Source organism: Leuciscus leuciscus (assembly GCF_965113295.1).
Source record: "Leuciscus leuciscus genome assembly, chromosome: 9".
Taxonomy (NCBI): Eukaryota; Metazoa; Chordata; class Actinopteri; order Cypriniformes; family Leuciscidae; genus Leuciscus; species Leuciscus leuciscus.
Window position 1 is genome coordinate 13069471 of NC_138733.1, and position 26189 is coordinate 13095659.

Below are 26189 nucleotides of genomic sequence, written 5' to 3' on the forward strand. Positions count from 1 at the left end.
GATTTGTGCATTGATTGTAAATATGTTTGAATGTTTTGATTATTCCGAATTTCCTAATGTGTCTCAGTAGTGTTCTTTGAAGCTTTAAGTGTCTTATAGAATATATAGTTGCAGGAAAAAGTATTTGAAACCTTGGATTTACCTGTGTTTCTGCATAAATTGTTAATAGAACAACAGAAGACAAACAGCCACAGTTGTTTAAGCAGCCTGTGTTGATCTATTTATGCAATACAATTTTATGAGAAATCTAGGTAAATCCAAGACTCCATAGTGTTTTTTTCTGAAACTATATATACAGTCTGATATTTTGTCTAAAACCAAGTGCAGCTTACATCATATTTTTTGTGCTTTCAGGGAGGCCTTGCACTCAGGTTCAAGTGCTAACCCCAGAGAGATCAGCACGGCTAATTAAAGAAGTCCTTACCACAGCATGGCCTTCTAGAGATTTTGCAGTTCAGTGGAACCTTGGTGATCAAGAGAAGAATCACCCCTCTGCATCTTGGCTCAGAATGATTTGGAAACATCTCTACATTAACTTTGCAGATGACCTTAGTGTCTTTGAAGATTTGCCTTTGATTCCAAATGTGCCACTGACTGACACCTTGGATTCTCTAGAGCTACTGCGCTTGAAAATTCCATCACCCATTTTTCTTGTAAATGAGGAAGAGGGCCCTCCTTCGGAAGACTTACTTGAAGTCATGAAGAAGCTTGGCTGTGTTATCCTGAAGCAGCTTGATCCTTGCTTACAGCATCCACTCCTGAAAAATTACATTCACCAGTTGTCACCAAGCACCCTACTGCAAATTATGGACAGATTTTCTTCATCCCAGAGATTAGCAAGCCAAGTTGCATCTCTCTCTGTAAAGCAGAAGATTGCATTGAGAGGTTTTTTAGCTAGTCTTACTGATGTCACAGAAAAAGAGAAACGCATAATCCAAGAGCTTCCCATCTTTGACAAAGTTGGACAGAAGACCAAAACAGACCCTTCACCTTTTACCTTGTTGAAAGGAGCCAGAGTATTACATCATACCGCCAAGCATCCATTAGATGTGAAATTGTCCATAAATGTAGTTGACTGCAGTGATGAGGCAACCATCCGTCTAATACGGCTGTTGAACTTTGAGCAGGTGAAAAGCACTGAATGCCTGAAGGTGATAATTCAGGACATTGAGAAAGGATTCTACACAAAAGAGGAAGTCACAAAAATCATGCTCTGGGCTCTCACTCATTTGTCTTTTCTGAAGAATGAAAACAAGGCAGTAATTAGTTGGCTTTCTTCACTGAAGTTTATTTATACCTCTTCAGAAAAACCTCATTCACCAACAGACTTTTTTGATCCAGAGTTGGAGATTTTGCAGAACCTTTTCTTCATGGAAGAAAAGATAAGGTTTCCCCCAGATGAGTATACATCATCTCCTGATATCCTTCATTCACTGAGGCAACTGGGGCTGAAAAATGAGGTTCAGCTGAGTGAAAAGGATGTGCTTCAGGTTGCCAGAAAAATTGAGGAGTTGCAAGGAAACAGCAAACCAGAATGGGATCCCATTTTAATGAAGGCAAAAACACTCCTTACTATCCTAAACAAACAGACAAAGTTGGTGAAGTCCTCTGAGGTTCAGACAAACCTGCAAAAATTGAAATGGGTACCTGTTTGTAAAGACAGACCTCTGAATTACCCAAAGTCACTTGCTTGGAGAGGTGATTCTTGCAGTATTTCCTCTCTTTCAGAAATGTGTGATATTTCTCATGCTGTGCTTGTTGGTTCTTCGGTTTCCCTGGTGGAACGTACCTCTGCAGGCATGAAAAAAGCCCTGAAGTTGTCATTAGAGCCTCAAGTAGAGCAAGTGCTCCAGCATTTGAAAGCAGTAAATGACTGGCACAGATCTCAAGCGTTTACCACTGAGGACTGGTATCAGTTTCAGCAGATCTTGTTTGAGATATATGAATTCATGCAAGCCCATTTGGAGGATGCAAGGGAAGCTGTCAAGTCTCTGCCTTTTGACTGGGTTTGGACAGGGAAGACCTTTGTTTCCCCTGGACACACAGTTTTAAAGCCCATATCAGATTTGGACCTCCAGCCTTACCTGTACTCATTACCAAAGACTATTGCAAAATTCAACAAGCTTTTTAAGTTCTGTGGCTCTATTGAAGAAGTTGTTCCCAGCCATGTGTTCGAAGTTATCAAAACGATCAGGCAAAGGAGTGAGCATGAGATGACAAAAGAAGAGAGCAAACGCAATGTCCTACTTCTAATAAATATATTACGGTGGCTATACAGCAGTCAAATATCAGTAGATACTGACATGCATGTACCCATTCTTTACCACAAAGATCCAAGCAAACTGGTTATGAGACCTATTCACGAATGCACATACTGTGACATCAAAGTAGAGGATTTGAATGACTTACTAGATGACGTTTCAGAGCCCATCATCCTTGTCCATGATGACATTCCAATGAAAACTGCAGAATGGTTAAGAGTTCCATGTTTGAGCACAAGATTAATTAACCCAGAGAATCTTGGGTTTGAACAGTCAGGCCAAAGAGAGCCTCTAACTGTGAGAATAAAGAACATTCTAGAGGAGTATCCATCAGTGGCAGATATCTTCAAAGAGCTTTTGCAGAATGCTGACGATGCAAATGCAACTGAATGTAGTTTCCTGATTGACATGCGAAAGAATCTTGAAATCCGAGAGAATCTGCTCGACCCTGGCATGATTGTTTGTCATGGCCCAGCTTTGTGGTCCTTCAACAATTCTGTTTTCTCTGATACAGACTTCCTTAATATAACCAGGCTGGGTGGGTCCATGAAAAGATGTGAAGCTGACAAAGTGGGCAAATTTGGCCTAGGGTTCAACTCTGTTTATCACGTGACTGACATACCCATTATCATGAGTAGAGAATTCATGATCATGTTTGATCCCAACATCAATCACATCAGCAAACACATTAGAGACAAGTCAAATCCAGGCATCAAAATCAACTGGAGCAAACAGCAGAAACGGCTACGGAAGTTTCCCAATCAGTTCAAATCTTTCATCAATGTATTTAACTGTCAGCTTCCACTGTCACTAGAGTGCCCTTACAAGTATGATGGGACGCTCTTCAGACTTCCTTTCAGAACTGAGCAGGAGGCATCTGTAAGTGAAATCAGCAGTATTTACTACAATACCACTGACATCTACTCTCTTGTAGATGAATTTAGTATCTGTGGTCACCGGCTCATTCTCTTCACACAGCATGTTGGAACAATGGTCTTGAAATATTTGAAATGTGAGGAGCCAAACCCTGCTGCTGCGCAGGATGTTGTCACGATAAACAAGAGTGTGTGGTCTTCCAAAGCAGCTTATGGTCCACTAAGTGTTCTGAAATCTGCTGCCAAAGTCATGAAAAAAGTTGCAGCCACCAGCAGAGTCCCAGCAGAGCCCCCCAAGTCTGGTTGCATCATCAGAATTGTTGTGGAGGAGTTCCACAATGTCTTCCGACGCATTGTTGACCTTCAGTCCCCACTGTTCAGAGGTCCTGAAGAGGATCCATCGTCCTACTTTGAGATGGCAGCTAAAGGCACACAAACTAAGAGACTTTCAGATGACATGCCACAAAAGGGAGTGGAAAATACAAACTGGCTTATCTGTTCGTGCATGGATGTTACAGAAGCTCTGAAGTTCGCCTTGAGTGATAGTGGAAAACGCCTTGGTCTGGTTCCATGTGGAGGCGTAGCAGTCCTGCTCTCTGAAGAAGACAATCGAAAATGGACTGTAAAGACAAGTGCAACACCAATTGGGGAAGTTTTCTGCTACTTACCCCTTAGAATCAAAACTGGCTTACCTGTGCACATAAATGGTTGCTTTGCTGTCACATCAAATCGCAAAGAGATCTGGAAGACAGACACAAAAGGACAATGGAACTCCATTTTTATGAGACATGTGATTGTCCAAGCGTACTTGGCTGCACTTAATATGCTGAGGTCAATGTCAGAAAATGGGGAATTATTGGACTACAGCTATTATGCTGCCTGGCCTGACCCTGGAGTTGTCCATGATGATTTCAGTCTGATTTGTCAAGGGGTTTATCAAGAAATAGCAAAAGGTGTTGGTGATGACTGTGCAAAAGTCTTTTCTGATGGGAAAACCTGGGTGTCAATCAAGGATGTCCGGTTTTTGGATGACACTTTGCTTTGCAGACCAGACATTGGGTCTGCTGCTTTCAAGATATTCTTAAAATACCTCAGAAAGTGTGGTGCCCAAGATCTCTGTGCTGTTGAACTGCCAGACTGGGTCAAGGAAGGCTTTGATGATGCTGGCTGTAAAGGAAAATTGATGGAGAACACCCTGACAGAGACACAGTTTTTCTCAGAAGTGTTCTTCCCCCATATCCAAGACATAGATAAGGAACTACGCGACCCTCTGATGTATTATGTACTCAATGAAAAACATGAGGAGTTTGCATCCATACTGAGGGAAACCCCATGCATTCCATGTTCAGGACCATCACAGAAGCTTGTTTTGCCATCTCGACTCATACATCCAGAAGGCAGAGTAGCCAAACTGTACAACAGTGAAGATGGAAGGTTCCCTGAAGGAAGTTTAAGAGACTATACCAATCCAGTATGCCTGGTGAAGTTAGTGCAGCTGGGTATGGTCAAGGATGACCTTTCTTGGGAAGACTTGATTGAACGGGCTGAGTCTGTATTGGCTCTAAATGAAAATGACCACACGATTGCATGCCACAGGAGCAGTGTAATCCTTAGTCTCATTGATGAAAAACTAAAAATGAGAGATCCAGCAGCAAATCAGTATCTTGCCAAATTACAAAATATCAAGTTCCTTCCATTCTTGACAAAGCCAGCTGGATTTTCACTTCCATGGCATGGAAACAATTTCTCCCAATCTACCATGTTCTCGGCAAAAGAGCTTTTTACAACAGACCATCAGGACACTGTGTGTTTAATGAAGCCTATTCTGAATGAAAATTCCCCTTCCTTTAAAGGATGTGGTCCTATCTCACTGGCTGTGAAAGACTTTCTTGGATTGATAAAAAAGCCGATGGTTTCATTAGTCATCAGCCAGCTGAAAGAGCTCTCAAAATCCTTTGATGGTGTGACTCTGTATCAAGAGAACATAACCAATGCTTGCTACAAATATCTCTATGAAGAGTTGCTACAGTCCAGTGCTGCGAAAGAGGAAATCATGGAGGAGCTAAAAACATTCTCCTCAATTCTAGTCGAGAACACATACGTGGAACCATCAAAAGTAGCATTTCACTTAAACTTTGATGCTGCTCCATATCTTTATCAGCTTCCCAACAAGTACAGAAATAGTTGTCGGGAACTTTTTGAAAATGTTGGAGTTCACCCGAGCTTCACTGTTGAAACATTCTCAGCAGTTTTACAGCTGATAAAGAATGAATGTGGGAGAAAACCTCTTACTGAAGAAAACTTTCAGCTGTCTCGTAGAATAATTAGTGAGGGAATATGGAGCTTGATCCGAGACAAAAATCAAGAATTCTGCCTAAGCAACTATGGGGAGATTCTTCTCCCTGATGGCAATTTCACACTACAGCCATCAAAATCACTTTGTTATAATGACTGTCCTTGGATTAAAGTCAGGGACACAACCGTTAAATACTGCCATGGTGATATTCCAAGAGAGGTGGCAGTAAAGTTGGGGACCGTTCCAAAACGTCACAAAGCCTTAGAAAGATACGCCTCAAACATCTGCTTCACTACCCTTGGAAGTGAGTTTGGGCAGAAGGAGAAGCTTACCAGCAGAATAAAAAGTATCCTCAATGCTTATCCATCAGAAAAGGAGATGTTGAAAGAGCTCCTACAGAATGCAGATGATGCAAAAGCCACAGAAATATACTTTGTCTTTGATCCCAGGACCCACCCAACTGACAGAGTCTTTGATGACAAATGGGTTCCCATGCAAGGCCCATCACTCTGTGTGTACAACAATCAACCATTTACAGAGGATGATATTAGGGGGATCCAGAATCTCGGAAGGGGCACCAAAGAGGCAAACCCTGGAAAAACGGGGCAATATGGCATTGGATTTAACTCAGTTTATCACATTACTGACTGTCCGTCTTTTATCTCAAATAATGACATTCTCTGCATCTTTGATCCACATGCCCGTTTTGCACCTGGAGCAACATCTGTCAGTCCAGGAAGAATGTTTAGAGATTTGGATTCAGACTTCAGATCCCAGTTTTCTGATGTACTCAACTTATACCTTGGAAATCACTTCAAGTTGGAACGCAGCACAATGTTCAGATTTCCCATACGAAATGTCGAAATGGCCAAAATCTCAGAGATCAGCTCAGCACCTGCTTCAGACAGAATGGTTCAAAATTTCCTTGATAAAATACGAACAGATGGTGCAGAACTTCTCATGTTTTTGAATCACATGGAGAAAATTTCCATATGTGAAATTGAGAATGGGACTGGGGATTTAAAAACGATTTATTCTGTGACAGCGAAAATCTCAGATGGTGATCGACTAAAACGCAAACAATTTCACGCCTCAGTTCTGGACAGTGTCTCCAAGAAAAAACAGCTGGCTCAAATTCCAGTGCAACAGATTACCTATACAATGGACATAGAAGACACAGATGGTAATTCTACGACTTGGCTGATATGCAACAGATCTGGATTTTCTGATATGGAGAAGGTATCTAAGAGTGTAATTTCAGCTCACAAAAATGAGGACATAACACTCTTTCCACGTGGTGGTGTTGCAGCATGCACCAGCCACAACTACAAAAAAACACACAGAGCCTTCTGTTTTCTTCCTCTTTCTCTGGAGACTGGCCTGCCTTTCCATGTGAATGGCCATTTTGCTTTAGACTCTGCCAGAAGAAATCTGTGGAGGGATGACAATGGAGTTGGTGTGAGGAGCGACTGGAACAACAATCTAATGAAAGTGCTAATCGCGCCTGCATGTGTAGAACTGCTTATTCAGCTGAAACGTAGACTGTTTCCAGGCCCTGACCCCACTATGACAATATTTCAAGGAACTCCAATGCATGTTGTCAGGGATATTTTGAGAAAATTTTTGTCTATCTTTCCTGTAAACAGACTGGACATTCAACCAGATTGGTATTGTTTGGTAAAGGCAATCTACCTTTGCATTCATGTAGACTTGAAAAGACTACTCCCTGTTGTTAGAGCACCCCACGTTGATAACGCTGATATGCACTCTGCAGTATACATCTCCTGGGTGAACACATCCACCTCAACCAAAGGCCAAGCTTTCTTTGACAACTTACTTCAGGATGAGTTGCAGCATCTTAAAAACACAGAGTATAACATAACCACAAGAAAATCTGTGGCAGAAAATGTTTACAGAATGAAGGCCATGCTCCTGGATGTTGGCTTCAACCTAATCTACAGCTGTGATGAGACAGCCAGTCTGTACTTCTGCCTTGAAGATGCTGGGATTTCAGTCAACTATGTGACACCAGAGGATGTTCGCAGCTTCCTGCTGACATTCTCATCTCCAGACACATCTTGCCAAGTTGGAAAGCTACCATGTCGACTGCAACAGTCCAATTTCAAGCTGTTCCATGGTCTGAAACTGCTGGTTGACTACTGCTTCAAAGATGTGGAGGAAAATGACATAAACATAGAGGGGCTGCCACTACTGATGACAATGGACAACGTTCTGCAAGTGTTTGACTCCAGACATCCAAAGTTTCTGAGCAATCATCATGAGCTTATTGCATCAAGGAAGGAACTTTTCATGCACACACTGTACATAAGGTACAGTAACATCCTTCTAAAAGCAGGTGTGGCAAAGACTTTTGACATAAGCAGTTTTGGAGATCTTCTGGGATCTGCACTTCCCCGAGAGTGCAGAACAAGGAGCTCAGTAAAATGGAAGGAGAACTTTCCTACAGAATCTTGGCTTAAAAGTGCATGGCACTTTATCAGTGAACAACTTGCAACCAAGGATGACCAGACAGAGATCAACCCTACATTTGAGACCATTCTGGACATCTTGAAGGATTGGGCACTTCTTCCAGGAATCAAATTTATGGTGTCAGGAAACAAATTGGTTGTGCCAGACCATGACGTTTTGTTACCCCTGAGCTTAATCTTTGCAGCCATCTTTCCAAATGGACAAAATGACAAAGTCTTTCATACCCTGATGAAGGGAGGATGCTTTCAATTGGCTGTGAATAAAATATGTGCCAAAGAGAGTCCTGTCTTGCCTCTGTTGGCCCAGCATACAGCAAATATAGACAATCCTTCCAGCATACTTCGAGCACTTGAGTACATGATCCAGATATCAGCATTCAAAACAGCAAGTTTGACAGACAAAGACTTTGAAGCACTGTTGTTGTACTTCAACTGCAATTTGACTAATCTGACCCAGGATGATGTACAATGTCTGAAACTGTTGCCATGTTACAAAGCTGTCAGTGGGCGGTACATCTGCATCGCAAACTTCGGAGCATGCTATGTTCTAACAAAGACCGTTCCCTCTGCCGACATTGAAAAGTGGGCACACAATACATCCTCAGCCTTTCTCACTGACAGTCCACAGCTGAAAGAACTCTACAGCTTTCTTGGGGTCACACCAATTGATGACCTTGAGGTGTACCTGAATCATATCTTTCCAAAATTTGACATTTTATCACATGATGCCAAAATCCAACATGTAATCTATCTAAAGGAAAGGTTATTGGCAATGGAGGAGCCATTCAGCATCAAGGATCAACTCTTTGAAAAACTTGAAGCTCTGTCCTTCATTCACGACTCCACCAGTAGACTAAAACCTGCCAAAGCCTTCTTCGATCAAACAGTTAAAGTGTTTGAAGTAATGCTTTCACAAAAAGCCTTTATTCCCAATGATTTCTTCAGAAAAATTGAGCAGGTGTCAAAGCCAAAAAGCGGAACATCCTTTTTACCCTCATGGATAGCATTCCTTCGTAACATTGGCTTGAAATATGTAGTATCTCAACAGCAAGTTCTACAGTTTGCGAAAGAGATCAGCATCAAAGCTCATACAGAGAACTGGTCAAAGGAAAAAGTTCAGACCATTGTAGATGTACTCCTAACTCACATTTTCAATGAGAGAACAGATCTGTTTGATGGGGCATTCCTCAAAGAACTCTCTATGATACCATTCCTATGCCCAGAGCGTGCACCAGCCGAGCTTGTTCGTCTTCACGTTCAGTACCAAGAAATGAATGGCACCGTCCCTCTAATTCGCTTCAATGGATCACAAGTCAATCCAAAGTTCAAACAAACTGATATCATGCAGTTGTTGTGGACATCTTGTCCTATACTACCAGAAAGGGCCACCCCAACAAGCATAAAAGACCAAGAAGGAAACACACTTACCAGCCAAGAGCAACTTGATCTTATTTTGACCATGTTAAATGTTAATGTGGACCCACCATTGGAAAAAGTCATTAGCAATTGCAAAAATATATGTAGCATTACAAACTTGGATGATGACACAGTGAAAACACGAAGCAAGGTCTTGAGAAGCATTTATGAATTTCTGAATGCAGATAAACATGAATTCCGCTTTCAGTTACGAGGAGTAGCCTTCGTCATGGTTGAGGAGGGTTGGAAACTCCTTAAACCAGAAGAGGTTGTTATTAATTTGGACAATGAATCTGACTTGAAACCCTACTTGTACAAACTTCCCCTTGAGCTTGGTACATTTCACCAACTTTTCAAACTGTTGGGAACTGAGGACATTGTTTCAACAAAACAATATGTTGAAGTATTGTGTCGGATTTATAGAATTTCAGAAGGCAAGCAGCTTGACCCAAATGAAATGAGAACAGTGAAAAGAACTGTCTCAGGGCTATTCAAAAGTCTCCAGAATGACCCAGTACAGATCCGTAAAGACCTTGAGAATCTCAGAGATTTGACATTTTATCTTCCAAGTCATGATGGACGATTGGCCAAATCAAACACATTGGTCTTTGACGATGCACCACACTTCAAGAGCCGAATTCAGGGTAATGTTGGTGTGCAGATGCTAGTTGACATGAGCCAGTGTTACCTAGGCAAAGACCATGCCTTTCACACAAAGCTGATCATGTTGCTTCCGCAAAAACTGAGGCCCAGGCTTCTGAGTAGTGTCTTGGAGGAACAACTTGATGAAGACTCACCAAGAATGTGCCAATTTGGTGCCCTTTGCTCCCTGCAGGGACGGCTTCAATTGCTTCTGTCTTCAGAGCAGTTTATCACTGGATTAATTCGGATCATGAAACATGAGAATGAGAATGCATACATGGTGAATGAGGAGAAAGCAATACGGTTATGCAAAGCACTGTGTGAGGGCTTAAAGGTGTCTTGCTTTGAGAAACTACAGACTACATTGCGAGTGAAAGGCTGCAGCCCAATTCTCCACAGCCGTAGTGAAACTCTTGCCTTTCTTAAAAGATATGGAACAGCTGTTATCCACCTCTACATTCAGCATTCTGACAGCAAAGACATTAATTTTCTTCTTGCCTTGGCAATGACCCTCAAGTCAGCTACAGACAACCTGATTTCTGACACCTCCTATCTTATTGCTATGTTGGGTTGCAATGACATCTATAGAATAACAGAGAAGCTAGACAACCTTGGTGTCAAGTATGACACAACTGAACCCTCAAAGCTGGAGCTTCCACTACCTGGCACACCCATACCTGCTGAGATTCATCATTTACTGCTCATGGACCCCATGAATGTCTTTTATCCTGGAGAGTATGTTGGTTACCTGGTAGATTCAGAGGGAGGTGATATTTTAGGCACTTACCAGCCAACTTACACATACGCTATCATCGTTCAAGAAGTGGAACGAGAAGAGGAGGAAAGTCCAAGTGTCCTCGGCAAGTGCTTTCAAATTGACATTGGGTACAGTGAGTACAAAATTGTGAGCTCTCTTGATCTGTATAAATTTTCTAGACAGGATGATAGCACCAATATTCGAGATGGCACACCAACTCCAACAAGCCCCTCGGAGGGTCATTCCCCTCGTTCCAGAATGGTCCCACCAATATTTCCTGGAAAGGAAAATCACAGGGCTCCTCCAACAAAGGCGTCCCCCAAAAAGATAAAACTCAATGCATTACCAGAAATTCTAAAAGAAGTTACTTCAGTAATAGAACAAGCTTGGAAACTTTCTGAAACTGAACGCAAGAAGATTATCCGGCGCTTATACTTGAAGTGGCACCCTGACAAAAATGCAGAGAATCTTGACATCGCTACAGAAGTCTTCAAACACCTACAGAGTGAGATCAGCAGGATGGAGAAGCAAACACAAGCAGAGCAGACGACTGATAGAGGATCAAGGAGACCTTACTCTTCATCTTCCACACGATTCCAGTCAGAGAAATTCTCATTTCAGCGATTTTACACATCATGGAACCAAGAAGCAACAAGCCATAAATCAGAAAAACACCATTTCCGAGGACAGTTTACTAGCTATTCAGGCACATCGCACTCAAATCGCTTCTTTGTACCACCATCGTTCAAGTCTGTTGGTAACCCTGTGGAGGCACGGCGGTGGTTAAGGCAAGCAAGAGCCAACTTTTCTGCTGCAAGAAATGACCTACATAAAAATGCCAATGAATGGGTATGTTTCAAATGCTACCTGGCAACAAAGCTTGCATTAATTGCAGCAGATTATGCAGTCAGAGGAAAATCAGACAAAGATGTGAAGCCCACAGCACTTGCCCAGAAGGTAGAGGAATACAACTCCCAGCTGACAGGGTTGGCCAAGGATGTAAACATCCTGGAAGGTTATGGCGTGGACAGCCTGAGAACTCGCTACCCTGACCTATTGCCCTTCCCTCAGATTCCCAATGACAGGTATACTTCGGAAGTAGCAATGAGAGTAATGGAATGTACAGCTCGGATAATCATCAAACTTGAGACATTTGTCCAGCAAAAAATCTGAATCAGACAATGCAAAACACTAACAGATAAATCAACAAAGCGGTGGTTGTGCAATATAGACCAGTAAATATTATAATAGTTATAACAGACTTTTTAAAAATACAATTATATATCTAGCTGGCATTTTTATTTTAACAGTGCCACCTCTGATGCTGTGACCCATGCTTATTATCGCGTACATTTGCTCCATTTCTCTGAAAGGTTGCCTGAGCCCCAAAAAAGTGTACGCTATTTAACATGCAGCAGTGTACATAATTTTCAAAAGCATAGAAATACCTTTTATTATTTTAACTACATTTATTGATTATTGTTGTTCCTTTGTACATAATAAATACCGATGCTGCTTTTTTATCTTTTCTAGAAATGTATTTTCCTGCCATAGTCATTAAGTTGATGGTATTGTGATTTATTAGCATGAGTTGCACTGCACTTTTATGTAAATAGCACTTGAGTGATTGTAGGAATTTGAGTGAATGGCACCTGAAAAGTGCAATCAAGCAATGACAGGTCAGTCAGCTCACGGTTCCTTTATGGGATCTTTATCAGTGCCAGTAATTCATATATTGTGCATACAACTTTTTCTCAGCTGGTAATTGATATTCAATGTATGCATACATTTCAATCTAAGTGTGATATTGATATCAGTGCGTAACCTAGACATCATAAGATATAATATGACTGTAGGTTCATAAGTGTTTACCGGTGGAATTGGTAATCTCTTGTTGCAAGATTTATAGAATGCAAGAATGAAATTTATTCCATAATTTCACAATCACCTTTATCTCAACTGAACTGAACATATATGCATACATTGTTGGCTAGGGGAGCAACGGAACACTTTTTTATTTCCCATACGAGGATATTGGTGGGTTTAGTTTCAGCACATATTATTATTTTCAAGAAATGTACCATTTAAAAAAATAGAGACACTCAAAATGACATTTTCTCTTGAAACTTGACATTTCAGTTAACTGCTGTGGCTGTACACATACATCATCCGTATTTCCTCAGAATCGTGTTGATTAAATATGTATTTTCTATTATTTACAATGGGAACCTCTTGTCCTCTACTGATGAGAATTTTTTGCATGAAGTTCTCAGAAATTTGTGTAAGAGGAACATACTGTAGTGTAGATGCTCATATGGTGCTCAATGTCAATGATGTTTTTCATCCATTTCCTTTGTTTAACTGTGAGAATGACTGAAATTAAACACTGGCTACTGTTTTGACAAATACATTTTGTCATTTGTCTCAGTCTCATTATTTCATATTACATCTTTGTAAGTCTGAGACCCTCTAACAGTGGGAATATTGGTTTGTGCATATTTAACATGTTCAATAATCAAGTTATATTACTTGCTATATCTCATAAATTATGCACAAATACTCATTTCAAAAACTATCCAGCATTAAATAAATCTACTGTTCATATAAGTCATAATATCAGGTAATAATGATCTATTTTCACAATACAACATATACCTTTTTTATATATTTATTGGACATAAAACATTCTAAGTTTAATGATTTCTTTGGTTAGTTTGAATGAAATTACATTTCAAACATTGAAACGTTTCATGTGGACAGCAAATTTACATGTTCATGCATGTTTGATAGTAAACCATAATAATTCAACAATCAGTATGGCAATAATTCACTTCAAATATGTAAATCTCAAAATGAAAGTTTACCTTTTTGAAAAAAATACATCAATCAAAGTATAATATACAACTGATGTATAAATCTGAAGATCCCCTGCAAATATATATAAATACAAATTATCACTCTCACCATTTTCATACAGTACATACACAAAACATTTCTGGAAAAAAGAAACGCAAATCCCAATGTTTCAAGCTGCCATAGGGATTATTTAGCATTCTTGATAACTAAATAAACGGAGATACCAAATTTGAGATCAAACCATTGCATATAAAATAAAAAATCCAAGAGCACTTCATTATCTTACAACAACACACACCAGATAATTAAATTTGATAATATTACAATGCTTCATCGAAGTGGGATTTGGTGCTTCTGCTGCTTCAATGCTTTGGGATTGTGGGTAGTGTAGTTCTTCAGTGGGAATTCTTGAAATCAAACTGACTACAGAAGCATACAGTATATTATCACCCTCAGAGGAGCTCAAGGCACGACCATATCAATGTTTTTATGTTATCAATTTATCTATTAACGAGTGCATCTTTAAACAATAACTAGCTGATATTCAACACACAGAATTTGGTTATTTATTGCACCTCAAAATTATATTGCATAGGATGTCAGCTGTTGACCAGCCCCTTTATTGCCCAGCCTAATTTTGAAAAATTTTACATAACAGAAAAAAAGACAATCATTTTGTTTCATTTACAGTATAAACTACAGCACATACCAACCCAATCTCATGAGAAAATTTAACTATTTTATGAGGTGGTGATTTTGCATGAATTCCTACATCGTGATTTGTACGGAACCATGTTTTATTTTATTTTTTTTTACGAAGGACTACCCTTAAACCTACCAGTCAGGGGGGCGAAAGCAGATCGTACGGAAACATACAAATGAGATCATAAAGGATTCATACGAATTAACCACCAAACGTAAAATAGTTATGAATTGCTATGAGAGTGTGTTGTTTATACTACACATTTAATTTTCCCTATCATGATGAAACCCCAACCAAACAGATACACGCACCCTCAAGGCCAGGCTTGGGCAACTCTGGCCCTAGAGATCCACTGTCCTGCAGAGTTTTGCTCCAACCCTAATCAAACACAACTGAACTAGCTAATCAACGTCTTCGGGTCCTACTAGAAAGTTGTAAGCGAAGCGGATCTCACCTGCCTATAACTTTCTAGTAGAACTTGAAGACCTCGATTAGCTTGTTCAGTTGTGTTTGATTAGGGTTGGAGCAAAACTCTGCAGGACAGTGGATCTCTAGGGCCAGAGTTGCCCATCCCTGCTCCAGGCTAATATTCAGTAATAGTGGTTCCCAACCCTGTTCCTGGAGTGTCCTCAGCACTGCACGCAAGTAAAGACTCAAGTTACATGCATCCTGTCACCATTTAAACTGCCCTGTCAGTCATCTTGTCACAGATAAAAATCCTCCATATTCAATTTCCTACTGTATCAGTGAGAAATATATTAGCATCTGATCTGCCAGTTGTGGGTCTTTCATGCGGAGAACTCTCCTCGTGTTTGCATAACGATGCATTTAAAAGATAATGACCAAACGTATCTTCAAAGTTCAGATGAAATATAACGTGGATAACACTGAATAAATATCTTTTCGTCAGGTTACATACTGAATATTAATCATTCAAACCCCATATCTAAACCTCTCTACTTAACACATCCGCCATGTTTGTAGTTTTTTTAAACTCTTTTGATTTGTGTTCGCCTAACTGAATCCTCGTCCAACATGCAATGGGTTGTGGGCAATATTAGCCGTTAAGAGTTTGCACGGATCTGCACTTCGGATTCTAACCGGAAAAAGTAGACCATCCTTGGAATCCTCATTTCAACATACTACGATTTGCGACAAATTCATTCTAACTATTTAGGACGAATAGTATGCGAATTTGGACGCAGAACAAGACCTCAGATGTGTGTTTCAGATAAGAGAGACAAAAATGTGCAGTGTTGGTGGTAACCCAGGACTAGGGTTGGGAACAACTGTTCAGTAACATATAATACATTTTGTAACTAAATTTTACCTTGCTCAGAGACAAGTACCTGTACTTTCTATTGGAGATTTGCTACTACTGTTTGTGTTACAGACAGAAGCTCATTCAGCAGTCCTGGTGCTCGCTGCAGGTCGAGAAGACGCCAGCTCTGGAGAGGAACAGCTTACCGCTGGGACAAACACACACCTCAAACATGTCGTACATTCCCTGAGAATCACCTGAAGTCCGGGCTTCTCCCACAGGTAATGTCGGCAGACGAACAGATTCAGCATCTAAGATCAGCTGAAACATACAGAAACCCCAATAATGAGGCATTCAATGAAATAAGGATTAACACTTAATATTCACTTTGGGTTTAACCCCTTAACTGTCACCCCCCTTTTTGAGAATGGACATTAAAATGCACTATTCAAGATTAAATGGTTGTAATTCAAGAATGCTTTGGAGTATAGACCTAAGTTTGGTCTTGTTTTAAAGGGAAAAAAATAGCAGATTATTGCTGAAGTGAAAGAAACTATTTTTTTTTTTATATAATATATATATTTGACAAAATATTTGTTACTATAAAATTACTATTAAATCAAAGCCATATATCTAACGAAGTTGTGTTCTAAATTTGAAGTTGACATCACAAAAGTTGAAGTTCCCATGAGATTTTGTTTAGGCGTAATAACAGAAATAGCCACCGGGTGACATTGAATGCCATTGAATTTAATTGTATGCATTCTGCCATAACAAATTACTAAATTTCTGTCCAAATAACACTTCTGTCACAAAATATGGAACCTTGAGACTCAGACCTTTCTGACAATATGTGTTTTGTCAAGATTAGAAAAGATTTTGATCATAAATTATGAAACATAATGATGCCCAAAAGGGGAGGAGCCTGATAAAATAATTTAGAGTACTGTTTCTATGGTAACGCAATGTCCAATTCCAAAACGGTTTCACAGGATGAATTCTGAGATCGTAAGCTTTCAAATGATACCTAATTTATGATAACTACTAAAATATGTAATGTAATAAAAAAAGCGATAAAAAGATAATATTATATTTTAGAGGATAATATATATATATATTATAATTTTTAGAGGATAATATTATTTAATAATTTTTTATTGACAAATACTAGATTATATGTTATATTATGAACTTTTAGCATGAAAACCAACATTTCAATTATTAAAAGTGTGTGCGTCAACTTTTTGTGACAAAGGTCAAAACTGTAGATTTTTTGAGGTGCACTCTTGTCATAAATTCATCTATTTCTGTTCCTACATAATTTCTAACAAAAAACAGTGCTAAAATATCTATTTAGGAGCCTTAGACCTTTCCAACGATATATAGTTTGTTAGGTTAGGATTTAATTGTAATATATTGAAGTAAACTTAAACGTCCCGCTAAAGGGTTCATGACATGAGAAACCAAATTAGCCTTGATCTTTTGACATATCCTGAAAAAGTTTCATTGTTTCTAATATTGTAGATATAGGAACACTATTATACACAAAATATTACAATATTTTACCCGTGGTGAACTCGTTCGTTTAAATAAGAGTAGAATTCCTTATTCTATATTTAAATTTCACCCTTTACATTTTTTTACAGATACTGTTTGTGTATAAAATTTACATTTGTGTCCTATCTCAAGCTACTCTACTGTCAGCTCAAGCTTTTGTCAAATCTGTCATGTGTCCACAACATCGAATCTAGCCCCGTTTGAAACAAGTTTGACACCCCATGGTTACATGAACCTCAAGGATCACATTTCACAATACTACAAAAATCCATGTCATGACCCCTTTAGATAAAAGTAATACTACTATCATTAACAACCATTTAAAAAGAAAATAAGGAAGAATAAACAAGAGACTTTTGCTAAAGTCTACTGTTTATCCTAAGAAGAAGACTCAAGTAGTCAGTGTTAATGTGTCAGACTGTGCTCAGATGTTGCTAAATAACAGCAATAAAAAGTCCTCGAATTCCTTCAAAACCAAATTCTATGAGTTATGCTAGATCAGGGAATGGTGAGTAGCTCCATCCATGAAAAATCTAACAAAAGTCTTCAGGACTCCTTGCAAATCACAGTCAGGTGTGCTTACCAGTCCTGCAGTTGAGTGTAGCAGAATGTCAAAATGGGCCGTCACGTCAGCATTTCCAGCCAAGGCTTTGACGTGAACGCCTTTTGGGGCATCCATGCTGAGAGAGCGTGTTGGAGACTCCAGTCTTAAATGACAGGGGAATGCATTGAGTAGTTACCGTGCTGAACAATACATCGTTTGGACACAAGATGGCCACAAAATACTCTCAAATTCATACATGGAAATCGGAAGGAAACTGCATTGTATTTAGGCCTATTTGGGAAAGTTATTTTTGGAGAAGAAAAATAATTAAGCTTTTGTTGACAACCAGATGCCTTCGTGACTCAGGTCTTAGACATCAAAGATCACAGCTGGTTAATCCCCTGTTGGAAACTTCTATAAAAGTTATTTTAGGGAATATACTCAGTACCATTACTTTTAATGGGCTGACATTTTTAAGCAATAATGTTTTTTAGGGGGCGGGGAGACAAATATATCACAGCATATGCAGAGACAAAATTGGAGCAAATTATAAAACGCTAAGTTAGTTTTAGTTTATAAGCAAATAAGTTTAACAACCAAAATCCTTTATTTTTACAGTAATGGCAATCAGTATGGGAAGAGATGATGTTATGAATTATGTAGTGTATGCTTACTTTAGCTCTTTGTTGAGGACTGCTTTGACCAGAGGAGTCTTAACAGAATGCTCAAAGAAAGCACCTTCTGGACCTGTCCAAACACAAGAACACTTACAATCATACAAAGAAAGTGTAAAAATCATTCAGTATCAGATGTGACATTTCATTAGAGCGAATAATCACATCATTGCAAATATTTAACAGAATACAGATTATGACATTGGACAAATACTGGTGTAATGAAAACATGTCCAGGTCATTATTTCAGCCTAAAATCTAAAGAGAAATGATCTCTCGCTCTCTCGACACACAGTATATATTATACATATATATATACATACATACATACATATACTGTACATATATTAGTACCATTACTTTTCTGCATTGTTTATTTTCAATAAAATTCAATACAATTATTTTTCAGTTAAAATCAGCATATATTTAAGATGTGGAACAAATACTAAATTCAAGCGTAACAATTTAAATAATAACATAATTTTTTTCAAATCACAGTAATGAGACGTGACATGGAAATGTGCTAAATTTTGCATAACATTTTTTCCAATAATAGAAAATAACATAAAAGTCCTGAAACAGTCTTCATTCTTGAAGTAAAATATAATTTCTTCTTTTGACTCTGGGGTGAAATATGATTTAAAGAATGGTCTTGGCAAGATTCATGAAATTCACCTAAGCATAACAAAAATCGAAATCACTTTAGGCTAGTTTGGATGAAGTATTAATATTTAATCTAGTGTGTAAACCCACTGTGAATCATGAAATAGCGGATATGTGTTGTTAAAGCCAGAGCTGTTGTTTGCGAAATCTCACTTTTAACCACTGTGTTAAAGCGACTGTTTCATACGTTAAATACTAACTTGGCTCTTCATACATTTTAATGATTATTTGCAGTAACACAATAAAGTGCAACAGTATTTTTTTTATCATTATAACAATACTATTAATACACACACAGCAGATCATCTTTTTTATTGTACATCATATATGTCTAGTTTTAGGCTCACCTGTTACACGGAGCTTTCCTTTGCCCACAACAGCTCCATTTCCATCTGCATAAAATAATTTTTCATCATGGTTTGAAATGATGTTGAAGTGTTGGCCGAAACCCTCAGCCTGACTGGGACCTGCGAACAGAATAAAGGAGAGAATGTAGACAAACATCACACTTTTTACCAAAAGAGAGACATTTAGTTTCATTAAATGTTCAATTTCACTCTGAAATATGTCACATTATGAAAGTAAAACGGGTTGTGAATGCTATTTCATGTTGCGACATGTTCTGTGCGACCCACTTCATTAAACAAAATCATGAACTCAACCAATAAATATACATTATGCATCTACCCAGACAGCAACATAGTGTCGGCCCAGATCCGGCCCACATCAGGATCATGTGGAATTAACCTGTACCGGATGTGGGCCAACACTATGTTGCTGTCTGGGTATAATATATAACCAATAATACATTTTGTATGTCTCATACCTATGGACACACTTCCTGTTACGTCACCATTGGCATTGCGGGCATTGAGCGTCACATTCTCAGAGGAGTGCACCAGAAGAGCTGAATCCTGTTATGAAGAGAAGAAAGAGCAAAATGGGTGACTAAATCAATCTATCTATCTATCTATCTATCTATCTATCTATCTATCTATCTATCCGTCTACCTGTCTGTCTCAATTTAGCTATCTGTCTGTCTATTTATCTGTCTACCTGTCTACCTGTCTGTCTGTCTGTCTGTCTATCTATCTATCTGTCTGTCTGTCTATCTATCTATCTATCTGTCTACCTGTCTGTCTGTCTGTCTGTCTGTCTATCTATCTATCTGTCTGTCTGTCTATCTATCTATCTATCTCAATTTATCTATCTGTCTGTTTATTTATCTGTCTACCTGTATGTCTGTCTGTCTACCTGTCTGTCTGTCTGTCTGTCTGTCTGTCTATCTATCTCAATTTATCTGTCTATTTATGGCTGTCTGTCTATCTATCTATCTATCTCTCTCAATGTATCTGTCTATTTATGTCTGTCTGTCTGTCTATCTATCTGTGTATCTATCTGTCTATCTATCTATCTATATATCTATCTATCTATCTATCTATCTATCTATCTATCTATCTATCTGTCAATCTATCTATCTATCTATCTATCTATCTCAATTTATCTGTCTATTTATGTCTGTCTGTCTGTCTGTCTATCTATCTATCTATCTATATATCTGTTTATCTATCTGTCTATCTATCTATCTGCCTATCTGTCTATCTCAATTTATCTGTCTATTTATGTCTGTCTGTCTGTCTATCTGCCTATCTATCTGCCTATCTATCTGCCTATCTATCTATCTATCTATCTATCTATCTGTCTGTCTATCTATCTATCTGCCTATCTATCTGCCTATCTATCTGCCTATCTATCTGCCTATCTATCTATCTATCTATCTATCTATCTGTCTGTCTATCTATCTATCTGCCTATCTATCTGCCTATCTATCTGCCTATCTATCTGCCTATCTATCTATCTATCTATCTATCTATCTGTGTATCTATCTGCCTATCTATCTATCTATCTATCTATCTATTCTTACCTCTCTGGAGTCGATTTCCTGGGCATAAAGAGGGAACAGAAAGTCTGATTCTCCCTCCAGTCTCAGCCCATCTGCATTGACTTGCAGGTATCCCATGCCTTCCTGAAACAGTCAATAACACAGAGAGCTCTCAACATTCGTGTGACTTCATGCAACATCACAACGGAAAATGCTCATCTAAATATGTAGGAATCCAAATATGGATTCATATTTCTATTAAAAATCAATCAAATATGTGATCTAAAGTGCTTTGAGTAAAGTCATCTTACTGTATTGAACCACATAACTCGCAGGATCCAGATCGTAAGGGCAAAGTTCACCACCAGGATGATCAGGAGAAGCAGAACAAACAGATAGAGGCAGCGTTTCCTCCAGCCGTAGATGCCGATCATGTAGATGTACTCCGAGACTGAAGCCAGGGTCCCAGAGTCATCTGTGGTGGTGAGGTACTGCTCACGCACCATCTGACAATCAACATTAGTGCTTAACTCATTAGTCAAGAATCATTCTGATTGAATAATACGTCATGCAACTCTTATCAAAATTTAAAACAAAAATTCATGAAAGTACGCATGAAAAATTTATGAAAGTGAAATTTTTACACCCTGAACAAACATACCGGTACTTTGTTATTAAAAAGTCTTATTGAAGGGATAGTTCACTTTGAACTTAAATTTTGGTATGTTTTAGCTTACCTCAAGGGCATCCAAGATGTAGGTGTCTTTGTTTCCGCAGTAGTTTCAATTTTGATATTTTTAGGTCAAACCGTTCTTGTCTGTCAGTCATATAATGCAGGTCTATGGTCACCACCTCAAAGAGCATGCACAGAGAAGTCCAAATTACATAGATATATACATTAGATGTCGCCTTAAAGACATTCGTTCCAATGAACTGCCGTAGACAAGGCGACATCTAGTGTATATATCTTTGCACCAGTCTGCGTACACGTCACACACCAGGATGCGCGCGCGCCCTCAGATCACTTGGACGTGGCTGTGTATAAGAGGTAAAAACTATATAAATACTGTTCGTTTTCTCACACAAACCGCTCGTTTCGTGTCTTAGGCCATCAATGTGTACTTACGATGGGGAATTGTTTAATTTGGACTTCTCTGTGCATGCTCTTTGAGGTGGTGACCATAGACCTGCATTATATGACTGACAGACAAGAACGGTTTGACCTAAAAATATCAAAATTGAAACTACTGTGGAAAAAAAGACACCTACATCTTGGATGCCCTTGAGGTAAGCTAAAACATACCAACATTTTATTTCAAAGTGAACTATCCCTTTAAGAAACTTAGGTTACACTTTATTTTAAGGTGTCATTGTTACAGTGTAATTATACATTTAAGTACTGAGTAATATTAAGCAACTACATGTACTTACTATAGGGTTAGGGTAGGATTAGGGTTTGGTTGAGGGTTAGTTGCTTGTAATTATGCATAATTAACTGTTATTGCTATGGTAAGCACATGTAACATATGTAACAAGGACACTGTAAAATAAAGTGTTACCGAAACTTAGTAACCTTGACACGCCATGATTTTTGTTCTGTATGTAGTTCACATCATATGACTTTGGTAAACAAAAGTTTTTCAAATATTAATAAGCATTGAGGCAGTTTTGTTACAAAACTCTTTAATTATCTTAATACCAGGTGTAAATGAGGCCTTTGAGTATGCCAAGTATGCTTGAAAAGACTTTTGATATACTAAGAAAGTACACTCATAATACTTATGAAAGGGGAAAAAATGCAATCTTCAACATGGTGAAATAAGTGCGCCTTTTAAATTAAATAAAACTTTCGGCATAATTACTCCACATTACTCTAATATGCTGATTTGCTGCTCAAGAAACATTTATTATTACTATCTATGTTAAAAACAGTTGTGCTGATTAATATTTTTGTGGAAACTGTGATAAGTTTTTTTTTTCAGGATTCTTCGTTGAATAGAAAGTTTAAAAGAACAGCATTTATTTGAAATATAAATATTTTGTAACATTATAAATGTCTTTACTGCTACTTTTAAATTTAATGCAGCAGTTGAATAAAAGTTTTTTATATTTATTTTTTATAAGGAAAATCTTATTCTTAAAACCACATTGGCAAATGTTTGACATACTTGTAACCAGCATAGCATCAGCCTCACATTTATATGATCAAACGTAAATCTCGTTATTATGCTGTTTTCTGTCAAAACAGTGATCTTTGAGATTTTGCCAGAAGTAAGTGTAGCACAGCATTTACTTTGAATCAAATGCTACTGTCAGATGAAGGAAAAACTGACACAGCCTTCATGTCTCCCCATGGCAATTCATCCAAACATTCCTTGGGTTTGGACTTGCATGATCCAATTTCTTTCTACTCCCATTTAAAACATAATTACCAGCCAGAAATTAAACATTTATATGATATCAATGGCTGCAGAGGATCATTAAAGTCCTACAAGAAAGTAAACATCTTGACTCCACAAGTTGCTCACAGACAGCCTCTCTCTTTCTCTCTCGGTCTCTCCCTCAGGACTTTTTTCCATTAACCCACCCTACCGATGCTCTTTCACTGTTTCCAGCCTCATCTAAGCTGCCAAGAGAAGAAATTACAGCAGAACACTGCCTTTCCAAACCACCGGAGTCTGACTTTGTTTTAAACAGAGATTCCAAGATCCTCGTGGTGTCAAAGCCGGACCTGATCAAATATCCAGTGAACCCAGGAAAATTGAGCTGGCGTGATATTGCGCTGTTTCTGTGGAGTTGTGCTGGAGGATAAACAGTTATAAGGTGGGAAAACCAGTTCTCTGAGGAGCCCAGATAAGAGCTTGTGGAGAGAGGCTGTGGGCAAACATAACAAGCTGTGTGAAGTTCTCCCCACTCAGTCTAATCTTGCAGTCTGCATAACTCCAGTGCGCCGTAATGCCTCGGCCCTCTAAAAATAGGTCCCAGGACTGTGCTCTCATTTTAAAGGGGAAAAACAGCCAAAGTGTTGGAAATAATGATCAGAGCGCAAACATTATGACTGAGAATTTATTTTTTCAACCTCAGAAGTCTGAATATTTCTTAATTTCATAGGCTGATGTTATGATTTTGACAACAGGGATAAAGATACAATGCTGTGCAAAAGTAAGTGTACCCCGTTAAAAAGTTGTTAAACATGTGTGGCCATTTTGATACATACACGGATAACATTAATGAGTAAAGGTTGTATAATTTAACACAACAATGTTCATTGTTTAGACAAAATACTGTTATATTGTGATCATAAACAGCTTTAATTTGCCTTTCATTCATTTCTCTAACAATTCCACATATTCTGGCCATTCAAACATTATTAGTGATGAGAAACAAGAAATATGTTTTAAAAGATCAAGTCATGAGTCAAACTTGACTGAAAAAAAAAGAAAAAAAAGAGTTGAACTTAAAGTGTGACTTACCCTTGCTGTTTTAGTGTGATCGGACACACTCCTCTGCAGGCTCAAATCTGCTTGTGTTGCGCAGCAGTGCTGGAGTCCTCCGATCCGTCTGTCTGTCAAACCCTCGACAGCTGCGTTCCATAAATCTGATTCTGGATCAGTCTCAGTGCGGACACCCTCCCCAAACCTCCCTTCAGGATCTCACATATCCTTCAGAGGTCTCTACACCTCGCGTTAAGCACATGCAAGACTTTACTGAACACTTGATAATGGATTCATTAGCGAGACTCAAACACCAGTAGCTGGTTGTGTTGTTTCTCAGGGAGAGAGGGAGGGAGGAAGGGTAGAGCGCGCGGGAAGAAGGAAAAAAATGACTGTCAAGAGAGCATTTTCTGTACTTGTTTGACTTTTCTGCATGTGAGTCACTTTGTAAGCACGAGCTCTGGAGAGGAAACTAAAGTTAGCGGCTTCGCTCATTGAGGATCAGCTTGTCTGTTGGTCTTGCTCTATAAAGGAGTATTAATAGATTCGTCTCTCTGCCAGCTGCAGCTTCAGGCTTGTTATGCACTGAGTTTTATGTTGTATCTCTAACATAGTTTGCAAAGATTAAGAATCAGAATGGTCCTTATGAAAACTGGTATAAAACAAACCCCAAAATTTGTTAATCCAGAGATGGAAATAGGAGCTCCACGCTGTGGGTCCCACCACCGCAGGTCCTTAAAAATTAAATTCAGTTGAATAAAAATTGAGGTTGTAAAAAGTCTTAAATGGTATAAGAAAATTTGAAGAGGTCTTAAATTTGAGGACAGATCAACAGGGATTGCGATATGGCTTAAAGTTTTTTGGCTTTTAGTATGAATATGTTAGCCTTACTTACTGTTATCTATAAGCTATTGAGCTCCAAAACAATGACAGAATTCGCATTTAGACGATATAAACATTCAAAACGTAATCTATCACTTCCACCAATATGGATCAATGATTTTGATGATATCACTCTGCACTTCAGCTTCTCATCAGATTTTATGTCCAATCAAATGCTCTCTAGAATCTTAGGCGTCCCGCCCCCTGCATTATAAATAGACGCTGGAACTGCAGCTAAAATCGTTCACTCTTCACACATTTACGAATTTCTACATGGCAAATAGTGCACTATATAGGGGATAGGGAACGATTGCACGCTGTTGCACGTTCTACAGGCTCGCGGTATCAGAGCACAATCAATGAACACCGCAGATTTATGTCAAGTGATTGCTTTGATCTACTGTTGATGAATTACGACAATGCTTATGGTACTGTTTATATCATACATGCAAACTCATCGCATTTCTAAAAAGTGTAGCTATAGGCCTACAAGAGTTACCAGGGTAACTGCTATATTTCTGCTATTCCATAAGCTCCACCTACTGGCAGAGAGGGTAATTGCATTTAAAAAAAAAAAAAAAATCTAAATATTTTGAAAGAATGCTCACTAATATCATTCTTAATCAATCTAAATGCTGATTTGCTGCTCAAAAATATTTATTATTATTATCACTGTTGAAAACGGTTGTACTGCTGCATTTTTGTGGAAACCAAATATTGTGTGAAAATGCTACTTTTATCATGACGATGAATATAAAAAAGAACAGCATTTATTTGAAATAAAAAACTTGTCAATTCTGATCAATTTAATGCATCTACGCAGAATAAAAGTATTGAGCATCCTGAATGGATAAAATAAAAGCATCTTAAAAGGACGCTGATGGGCAGAATGAGAAACTGTAGCGCTGTCAAAGCTTACGCTGGATCGTGCACATCCTGTGGCTCTTTCTGTATTCAGGGTGGAGGCAGAAGTGGGCAATGATAAGGCAAACAACTG

At 38.6% G+C, this 26189-nt stretch overlaps 2 protein-coding genes across 5 annotated transcripts in view; one reads left to right on the forward strand and one right to left on the reverse strand.

Annotated features, from left to right (window-relative positions):
* Positions 1–13146, forward strand: part of sacs (sacsin molecular chaperone) — a 29423-nt gene extending 16277 nt beyond the window's left edge. For all 4 annotated transcript variants that reach the window (XM_082181139.1, XM_082181140.1, XM_082181141.1 and 1 more), the window contains one exon: positions 355–13146. In XM_082181139.1, the coding sequence (XP_082037265.1) occupies positions 355–11909 (11555 nt within the window). In that variant the 3' untranslated portion in view covers positions 11910–13146. The remainder of the gene's footprint in view (positions 1–354) is intronic.
* On the reverse strand, positions 12868–25921 carry sgcg (sarcoglycan, gamma). The gene is made up of 9 exons (XM_082181239.1): positions 24350–25921; positions 21188–21382; positions 20919–21020; positions 19821–19908; positions 19342–19461; positions 18332–18404; positions 17697–17820; positions 14510–15877; positions 12868–14426 (listed from the first exon to the last, which is right to left on the reverse strand). The coding sequence occupies exons 2-8, from the start codon at positions 21380–21382 to the stop codon at positions 15701–15703; spliced, it is 879 nt and encodes a 292-aa protein (XP_082037365.1). The 5' UTR covers positions 24350–25921; the 3' UTR covers positions 12868–14426; positions 14510–15700.
* Between the last annotated feature and the right edge of the window lie 268 nt (positions 25922–26189).